Below are 10613 nucleotides of genomic sequence, written 5' to 3' on the forward strand. Positions count from 1 at the left end.
ACCAACACAGATGAAATTTCATGATAACATATGCGCACGTTGTTCAGGGGATTGATTGCAATTTCTGATAAGGTTCTGTTAGTCTTGAGGTTCTACAAGTCCTGTTGCAGATTCTCTTCCTTCGCTGAAATATTTACGTATGTATTGCAGGAGTTTTCTTTATTGTACCCATTTATTCTGTAAAATTAGTGGCATTTGTCTAGGTCTTTGACACAATGGTATGGCCTTGAGGTCACCAGGACATTACATTTTTTTAAGGATTTTACCTTGAATCAAGTCCACTACATCTGTACTAACTCTGGCTGTCTGACCGAGCTCATCCAGACCGTCTAAAATAAAAATAATTTCTTTCTGATCCTCATCAATGTAAGTCCAGAGCTGGCCAGGGGTCATTTTTGTATCCTTTGGTAGGAGTTGCTCAAATATGGCGTGTTTACCTTTTCCAGGCAAGTGCCGCATTTCAAGAAAAAGAACAGCTTTGGATATTCCCAGACGACCAGTCATGAGTCAGTTTCTGACAAGAGCATGGCTTCCCAATACCTCTACCGTATCTTCCTAATAACAGCTGAAACCTCTACCCGTATATTCCTAATAACAACTGACTTAGACTTAACCCCTTGCGCCTCATTAGTGCCGTTCTTGTAAATATCTGCTAAGCTTACAAAGTGTCTTTGAAGCGCCCTCTGTCGTCCCTGCGCTGTAGTTGCAGGTTGGTGCAGATTTCTCCCACGTCCAGATTTAGGTCTTGGCACCAAGGCAGAGGTCGCACATGTGCATACTGTGTAGGCTAAAGGTCCTTTCGTCCCCAACATCAGTTGGCGTTCCTGAAAGGAAATGTGGTATTAAAAAATGTATCAAAATTATGAACATCTTAAAAGCCATCTCTAGCAGAAATACATTTTCTTAATTATTCATGTACGTTGATTTTAACACCGAGTTACTGCTTTAAGCAAATTACGCTATAGGTATATACGTATACACAGGGCGGCGAGAGGGATACCCAAAGTTTGATAAGGTCCAAAGTTTTGTTTTAAAAATCAATATTAAGTATAAATGCATTGGTGTCTGCACATGATAAGAACAGCAAAATATCAGGTACTAATTATTTCAGTAAATAAATGAAAGGGCGGATTATGTGTCAAACGTTTTATTACCTAGTGTTGACATCAGTTAAAAAATTTTTACGAGTCACTAAAGCCATACTAGGCTGCGTGTGTATAGTCAAGATATAGGGCTAAAATGTATGTCTGTGTCACTTTGATCAGTTATAACCTAGCTGCCGTGTGCACAGTAAAGATATAATTATATAAAATCAAATCAAATCAAATCAAATCAATGAGGCCAAAATATATGTCTGTGTTGCTTTTATGAAAGTTATGTTTTTAATTTATTGAATGGTTTATTTCGCATTTCCCTAACATATGTCACACTTTAGTCCTAAGACTGAATTATGGTGATAGTACATACATACATTACCATAGACAATACATTACTAAAGGTTAAAATTTATGATTACACAACAAATTTATCAAATTTATTGCAATAAAACACACTACAACTACAGTTTATGTACACAGTTTTGTTTCTTGAACCTATGAGCTGAAAGTTTTGAGAGGTAACTATATGTGAGCAACCAGGGAAGCTGCCGTTGTCCGAACCTGGGCTTCAAAATGGCGGATGTGTCTCGTGAATTGTAATTGGATAAATAAAGCTGGGATATAACGTTATATCAGCAGTGCTATTTCATACAATGTGCGGTGACATGAAATGGAAGACTAATTCCATACTGTGTGAATTAAAGTCGAATATTCGTATTATATTGTGTATGATCTTAAGATTTGTATGATCTTAAGATTGCAAAACATAGGATGACCGTGCCAAGGCTAGAAAATGCAACTATTTAGTGCCCACATAACATAACGATTGCCCCAACCAGCTACTTCTTAATATTTTTTTTTGTGCCGATAATTTTACAGCAGAATTAAAAGGGTATACAGAATTTGTTGAAATCTTTTATAAACACTGCACCCTTGCTTATTCCCAGTTTTAACCTTCAACGTTTTAAGGTGAAACGGATTATTTTTTTCCAACCAGCACTCACACGTGGTGCATTAATGGTAGTTCCCTGATTACATCATTCAAAAACATGTGATAAGTGGAGAAATCGACAATCATATGACTTTGTCCTTTAGACTTTGTCGTCTATATTGAACATCCGCTATTTTACGCCGTTGCTTGCTGTCGGTTGCCTTGCTTGCCATAGTACCATTCTACAGCTCAGTAGTTACTGAAATTCAAGCATGGACGAAACGGTCACCATTGTTTTAAAGGATTAAGGTGAGTTACTCACTTTCACTGTTAAGCAAAAATTCGATGAAACAATTCCCAACAGATCTTCCAAAAGCTTTTAGTACTATAAGGGTGGTCACAAGGTTACAGTGCCATTGTGAAATGTATCGGTGTCAAAGTCCGCCACGCCCCTATGCTTGTGTAACATTCCGATTGACAAAACTAGGCCTTTAAAACTATTAAATTAGTAATTTGAAGATGAAATGTCTTGTGCTAAGGAGTATTTTCATTGTAACTAGTGTAAAGCCAACAATGTATCTTTCAAGCAAGTTTGCCCAAGCAACAATCTGACCTAAGCATAATTTATGCAAATTAAAATACGCTTATCTGTCACATTTTTAAATATTGAATGGCTTTTAAATCCAAGACTGAAAGGGAGCAATAACATGAACCTACCTAGGCTAAGTATCTCTAAATAAGAAGTGTGAGCTCTGCTTTATCTAATCTTGCCCGCCATTTTGATTCCAGGTAGAGTTGCCCCCCTCCCCCTCCCGCCCCACCATGTCTGGTCTGTCCGCCCGCGCTAGGCTGTACCAGAACATCAATGACAGCCTCAATGAAGATGACGTCAGGAGTCTAAGAGCCATACTGGTCACAGACAAGCACCTCGGACAGGCGAGGGTAGAAAACGCTACACCTCAAGAAATGTTCAACATGTTAGAAGACGACGGCAAGATTGGCAGGGGAAACCTAGGGCTACTTGCGGACCTCTTGAAAGCCCTTGGCAAGACAAGGTTAGCTCAAGAAGCCGAGGACGTGATAAAGGCCGATGAGGGTAGGTTATAATCTGCAAAAAATTAGCTATTGTCTAGTCTGCGACTATTTTGAAACGTTAGTTATTGATGATGCAATGCCTTACCTTGAGTGGACTTTAAATTGTAAACATGACATGTCACCAGTCCGGCCATTGACTAAAAATAGAAGTGACGAGACATGTTAGACCATTCAAGCCTTACTAATAAAAGTGCGTCACAATTGCTATATTTAAGTTTGAATTTCAGGGTAAATAATTTAAAATTGAAATAATAGAAAATGTTTACAAATTGCATAACAGTGAGCATTCCCTCTAACAACAGCCGAAGTGTAGGTAGAATTTAACCCACAAACACCCGAACGGGGTCCATTTGGACCCAGGCGTATATTTTAATTCTTCCCGTAAACCTCTTCTTCAAGTTCTAAATTTTTTTTCGGAGATCGGCACAAATTTGTAAAAATAACAACGGAAGTCTTATGTAAGACCGTCTGGGGTCCAAACGGACCCCAGTCATATTTTTGCACTTTCCTACACACAAAATTGTTCGGATGTCCTCGATATGTCTTCAATGAAGCATCATTGCTTTAATGATATGCAGTTTGCCAAGTAACCTCAACCTCAGGAATTAGGTAATCAGAGTTTGTTTTCAGACCTTTGACAATCATATGAGGTCAAAGGTAAACCCCATGTTCATGCCTGCAGGCCTCAACCTATTTTTGCATAAATTATAAAGTAATGAGCTGGAATTTTGTACACAGTTTTCATGCCAAAATATACCTCTTATTATGCTTAACCAATATATGTGTAAAGATTACTGAAAGAATGCAGAAAGGAGTATAAATTTGAAATAAACCAAATCCATTTCGACTCCGTTCGGTCATTTCCGTCGCAAAAAAAAAGTTCGGGTGTTTAAGAGTTAATGTAATGTACAGGTATGTAACACACGATTTCTAGGAGTCCGTATTGATGAGAAACTCACATGGAAGTTTCATATTGAACTTATTTGTAAACAAATGTATAAGAATATTGGTATAATAAGAAAAATTGCAAGTTGCCTATCACGTAAAATATTTATCACTCTGTACTATACTTTGATTTATCCCTACTTAACATACAGTAATATAGTCTGGGCTAGTACGAACACTACTTCAATCCGTCCGCTGCATCAGCTACAGAAGCGCTTTGTTAGGATCGCGTCTAATGTTCCATTTTTTGCTAACTCTGCGGCTCTATTTTACAACTTGAAAATTTTAACAGTGTATGACATAAATAAACTCCAAACAGCAATTTTTGTCCATAAAGTTTTACACAAAAGTTCACAATTACCAGTTCAATTTCAGGACATATTTCAATACAACTCAGATATCCACAGTTACAGTACTAGAAAGCAAAATGATTTAAGGCCAATCCTGAAAAAAATCAAATATGAAACAGTTCACGATAATGTTTAGAGGCCCCTTAATTTGGAACAGTTTAAGTCACACACAGCAAAATTGTCAATCCCTTCCAACTTTCAAAAGACATTTAAAAACTGACCTGATAGAGAAGCCAACTACCACTTCCTGATTTGCTTTTGTTTTCCTTGTTTTCATATGCTATGATATTTTCTTTGTGTTAATATTGGTTTCTTATGTTGTTCTTACTCATAATAACTTATGATTTGACTAATGGAAATTTATTTTTTTGTTCAATATGATATGTTCTTGATTGTCTTACTTTATTGTTTAGATATTTAATTCGCCGTGTTAACTTTATATTATCTTGTTCCTATTTTGAGTTAATTTGTTTGCTTGTCCCTTAATTCATTGCAAGTTAAATGTAAATGTAATAAATGTATGTAAATAAGAGATCGTAAAATTAATAGGATTTGGGAGAGTCCACTAGACAAACCTTCGGGTTTCTTGGGCTCTCCAGCATATATTTGCTTGTATATAATTTCATTTTATATTGTTACTTTTTTATGTGCAAATTGACAATAAACAAATAATAATCAAATAAACAATTTACGATGTTCCCAAAAGAATAATAAACATTAGTTGAAGACGTGCTTATTCTATACATTTCAGGAGGAGCAGTCGCTTCGGAGAATACCGTTGCAACTACAAAAGCAACATCAGACAAAAACGCCGACAACGAGGGGAAGGGTGATGCGTTATTAGGTACGTTAACAAACAAAACAACAATTAACCAGACATTCAGGTGCTTCAATAGCGTTATAGGTTAACTAAACCTTTATCTTTTGGAAAAAGATAATGTAGCTTACCCAGATATGAGTTTAACTAATCTTAATGATCCTTGTTTAAGTCTAGGCACTATTTTGGTAGTGCATTGCAGCACATTTTAAATGCCATAGTTGATATACGTGTATTTAAGTATTGATTTTGGCATTCCATTTTTTGAAAATACATAAGTAGCTAATGCTTTTTAGAATAGCACATCAGATGTTTTTCTGGGAGCTCAAGTTTTAAGATAGTAAAAGGATCAGAACGGTTTATATGATTGATATTATAATGTTAATAGGCCAAATAGTCTCTATAAGATCACAAATATCGAGGCCAATATTATACCACTGCTAGACTTTGGTCTATGAAGTACTTAAACCTGCATACATTTGTCCGTTTGGGTGTTCGTTAATGTTCCGCTGTAAATCATTTATTACAGCAACACCAGGCAATGTTGATGACATCATTGTCTGTCTGAAGGACCTGTATGCTACAGAGTATGCACGTGTGCGACCTCTGCCGTGGTGCGAAGACTTCAACATGGACGTGGGAGAAATCTACACCAACCTGCAACTACAGCGTAGGGACGGCAGAGGGCACTTCGAAGACACTGATACCATCGTAAGCTTAGCAGATATTTACAAGACTGTAGATGTTTGTGCTAAGCCAGTTGTTAGGAAGATAAGAGTAGAGGGGCCTCCTGGGATTGCGAAGTCGTGCTCTTGTCGGAGACTGGCCCATGATTGGTCGTCTGGAAAATTGCATTGTTTTAAAGCCGTATTCTTCCTGGAAATGCGGCACTTGTCTGGAAAAGTAAAAGACGCAATATTTGAACAGCTCTTACCAAAGGATATAAAAATGACCACAGACCAGCTCTGGTCTTACATTGAAGAGAATCAGAAAGAGGTTCTCTTTATTCTGGACGGTCTGGATGAGCTCAGTCAGACAGCCAGAGAGAGTACAGATGTAGTAGACTTGATTCAAGGTAAAATCCTCAGAAACTCTCATGTCCTGGTGACCTCCAGACTATACCACTGTGTTGAAGACATTGAGAAATGCCATAGCTTTTACAAAATTGTAGGATACAGCAAAGAGAACTCAGTTGGGTTCATTCGTAAGTACTTCAGCAAGGCGCCTGAATCTGCCACAAAGCTTGTGGAAGCTCTAACAAATAGCAGCAATCTGGGAGAAATCGCACTGAATCCACTTAACAACGTACTCATTTGTGTTGTGTTCGAAGAAAATGGAGACAATCTGCCTTCTGGAAAAGCTGAGCTATATCAAATGATCATACATTCAATTGTTAAGAGATACTGTACAAAGAATGGCATTCCCATCAAAGGCCGCACATTGCCTTCTAACATAGAAGAAGCATTGCGAGGTCTGGGGAAACTGTCCTGGGAGGGGTTACAGCGGGATCAGCTCCAGTTTAACATAGATGATATAAGACAGGAGTTTGGAGGGAGTACAGATGACATGTTAAACATGGGCTTGCTGACAAGAGATTATTCTTTCTCCAGAATCAAACGCATCTGCTACTGCACTTTCCTACACAAAACCTTCCAGGAGTACTTGGCTGCATACTACATCAGCCAGTTAGTCAGAGAGGAAAGTAAACAAGATGAAGGCGTGAGATGTCTTCGCACTTTGTTCGGTGTGGGAAAGACTTCTGATGTTAACAGCCCGATTATAAAGAGCTACGAAAAGTACAGAGAGATTCAAAATATTTTGCCCGTGATGCTGGGTAGACATGCAGACCCACTGTTTGCAATGTTTGCCGACGAACTAATGACACCTGGACTAAAAGGGGAGGAGAGAGATATTTTGTCATTTATCTGTCTTATGTCACTTGGTAGAGCTGGTGAAAATGGCAAACTGGCGGAGATTCTCGCACCTTGTGTGTCTCCGTACATAACTAACGGATTAGGTCGTCATGACCTGTCTAAGAGTGACCATGCTCAGTGGTTTGATGGTTTCTTACAGGTGCTTTCTTCTCAAAAGAATCTCGCAATGAGTCCAAGTTCAAATACAATAGAACACCTTAAGATTAATTGCTTTGACTTACATCATGCTTTGCAACAACGGCAGATTGAAAAGTTAGAAAGAATATTATCCGATTGTCCCACAATGCGTTCTGTGGCACTGCGTGGCAGATCTTTTATTGACACTGACGAAATCAAACAGTTTCTTACATCTGATGGGAAAGAAATCCCCCTAGCTCGCGTATTTATCCCTCGGAACGGAGTACAAAACGTTTCCATTCAGTTTTCAGTTAACAGTAACATGCTGAAAGATCTGTCAAAAGTACCAAGGTTAGAACATGTCGAAATCAACGTAGGGCGGGCTTCTAATGACACAGGCGTCCCAAACTACGACCCGATGTTGGCTGAAATGGTTCGGAAGCAGAGTCGTCTCAAAACCTTACGGGTGTGGATAAGTGGGTGGGGGAGAATGTCAATAAAAACCAGGCAGTGTGGGAGCCTAACAGAAACTCTGCAGAGTATCTCGGAACACAAATCACTAGAGGAGGTGGAGATAAAACACCTGGTCAGGAATGACAGTCCTCGTTTTGGTGGTTCAAGTGATAAATCTGAGACAGTAGATGTCGACACAGTGGTAAAGGCACTCACAGAATGTATAAAGAAAAGCAATGGATTGAAGACACTACAAATTACCTGGGAGTCCTTTTTTGTTACAAGAATTTTCTACAGCGCTGTCTGTAGCAGTCAGTCTCTTTCGAAACTATGTTCAGCGATACAACAGAACAAAACCTTAGAGAGATTGCGGATTCATCATATGTTCTCTGAATCAACGGATCATCAGAAGATAATCGACCAGCTGATGCGTAATAAACCTGAGAATCTGAAGGAGCTTGTTGTAACTATGTTCAAACGTAACGTTGTCAGGTCTCATTGTTTTACGCCGTAGACCTCAAAACTACACCAAAAAGTGAGGGTAGCAAAATGGACAAATCTTGACCACCATTCATTAAAATCATGATGTCGTCGACGGTCGCTGTGGTAGTGATACTATACATAGCGAGCAAATTAGTAAGCAAAGAAGAATCGTATAGTTATGGTTAAATCAATTCTGAGTAGTACGTCCTGCGTGACTACCGAATAGGTACCCAAGTTCATTTTTGGAAAGTTAACCCATCAATTTTTTTTAAGCTGCAATGGTAATGACATTGTCAAAATGCATTGTGTTCTCTATAGGGAAATAATGACCATGTGCAAATATTTGATAACCTCAAAAATGTTAAGGCACGTTTGTTAATCAAAATCATTTTAGATAAGAGCACGGCTTCATGTGTAACTTGCAGCTTTTGCATCTTCAATGCATTATAAAGCACCTCTTTTTTTACGTTTTATCATATTATCAGGATTATTTTGATATTCTATGTGAATAATAGCTGCATTGCTAAAGGTTACTGTGGTCATAATGCCTCCTTGTATAATTTCATTATAGATTTAAAAGTATATGGCACTAATCATCGAAAAAGTGTAGACACAAACATGTAAATGAAAAAAGATGAAAAGAGAGTATTATTTCATTTTTGCGTTGTATGTATTGCTACTTAAGGTACATTTGTATTCGTCCGGTTCATGCAGATTTTATTAATATCAATGACAATAAAGAAATTATACTTTCTTATAAACTGTACTATGGCGTCAGCGCTGTTAATTCAATTCTAATCGCTTGAATACAAAACTAAAACAAGAGTTCCGAGATTTCTTATCTTCATGTAAATTTCTTCATTGATTATGCAAATGACCTCTACATTAACATAATTAATGCATCGTGATGTTAACTTCTGATTAACTTACACATGTTCCAAGTAGCAAATTCCCATTATTTACCACTAGAGAGTCATAGAATTTTCAGATTAATTATTCAAACGAGGTCCATATTTGCATAATTGGTATCTAGGGATATTCCACCTGCCATAGATTATAAACATTACAGGTGTCAAAATCCCATGATGTAGAAGATTGGAATTACTGAATTTCCTCATTAATTACGAGTCATCAAATGAAGTCATTACATAAGATTTGGAAAGCGCCCATTAGAAAACAAACTAAGATCAAAGTGTTTAAGGCATGTATTGAAACAATTCTTTTGTATGGGTCAGAATCATGGGTCTTGAATATGTCACATTCTAGAAAACTAAACGGAACATACACGAAGATGTTGCGAGTGGTTTTCAATACACCATGGTGGAAACATACTACTAATGAACAGTTATACGGTTCGCTACCAAATGTAACTTCAGTAGTCAAATGTCGACGACTAAGCTTGGCCGGTCATGTAGTACGTAGTGAAGAACCAGCCAGTAGGCTTCTACTCTGGAACCCTGATACCTGTAAGAGAAGAGTTGGACGCCCAAACATAACAGTTAATAAACTTATTGAAACTGAAACTGGCTTGGAGGGACATGAACATTTCTCAGTGATGTATGACAGACAGTTGTGGCGAGCTAACTTTGTATGCTCCACCTCTACGGAGGATGAATGATGATGATGATGATGATGAAATGAAGTCATAATTTGCACTAAATAATGTAGATCTCTGTCTAAGCTACCGACATACCAGAAATTATAGAAATACATTATTCCTTTGTAACTCTAAATAAAAATCTAAAGGGACCATTGCCGAATATTGCATTACAGCCTAGGTGAACCCACGTGTACACTTTATATCAAATAGTTGCACACATCTCAAAACTCGATGCTTACGTTTCTTCAACAAAAAGTTGACTATTTCTGCTTGCAAATATACAGACACCGCCATTTATATTATGCGCACTCGACTCAAGACCATGGTGAACGAGGTAACCTCTAGTAGGGTCCTGACCTTTAAGGTCAACTCACCTGATAACCAATTATATATAGTGTTAACATAACGTGACATGTTTCTTCTTCATTCCTTTTTCTCTCTTCCTTACTTTCTTGGACTCTGTTGGGTTAAGGCGGCCTAGGCTTACGGGAAAGTAGTATTCTATACAAATGCCTGTATGATAGCTTTTGATAGCTTGGTCGCACCGTGACGAAACTTCACGCAGTTTTAGTTGTACTTGCAACGCATTGAATAAAGAGTACTTCAGTTTTTCTTCACCTGAATATTTGGGTTAAAAATACACATTTTGGCTAAAAAAAGCCGTTTATTTCATAAATTTACGCGCAAGCGGTAATAACACCTTCCATCGTTATATTCTACAAGATGAAAGCCAACCCCATACAGATTATTTCTGTCCGAGGCTAGTTTGTTTAAAATGGGTATTTTGTTTT

The 10613-nt window shown here is 37.8% G+C and overlaps 1 protein-coding gene and 1 pseudogene across 1 annotated transcript; one reads left to right on the forward strand and one right to left on the reverse strand.

Moving 5' to 3' along the window:
- Positions 1-119: 119 nt before the first annotated feature.
- LOC109480839 lies at positions 120-1201 on the reverse strand (annotated as a pseudogene).
- Positions 1202-2242: 1041 nt separating this feature from the next.
- LOC109480841 (NLR family CARD domain-containing protein 4-like) lies at positions 2243-7337 on the forward strand. The gene is given in 5 exon segments (XM_019783163.1): positions 2243-2337; positions 2818-3124; positions 5170-5262; positions 5765-7128; positions 7130-7337. Coding segments are annotated over 4 exon segments (1842 nt in total). The 5' UTR covers positions 2243-2337; positions 2818-2850; the 3' UTR covers positions 7241-7337.
- Positions 7338-10613: the final 3276 nt, after the last annotated feature.

The sequence above is a fragment of the Branchiostoma belcheri genome, unplaced genomic scaffold (genome assembly GCF_001625305.1).
Source record: "Branchiostoma belcheri isolate BF01 breed outbred unplaced genomic scaffold, Haploidv18h27 scaffold521, whole genome shotgun sequence".
Classification (NCBI taxonomy): Eukaryota; Metazoa; Chordata; class Leptocardii; order Amphioxiformes; family Branchiostomatidae; genus Branchiostoma; species Branchiostoma belcheri.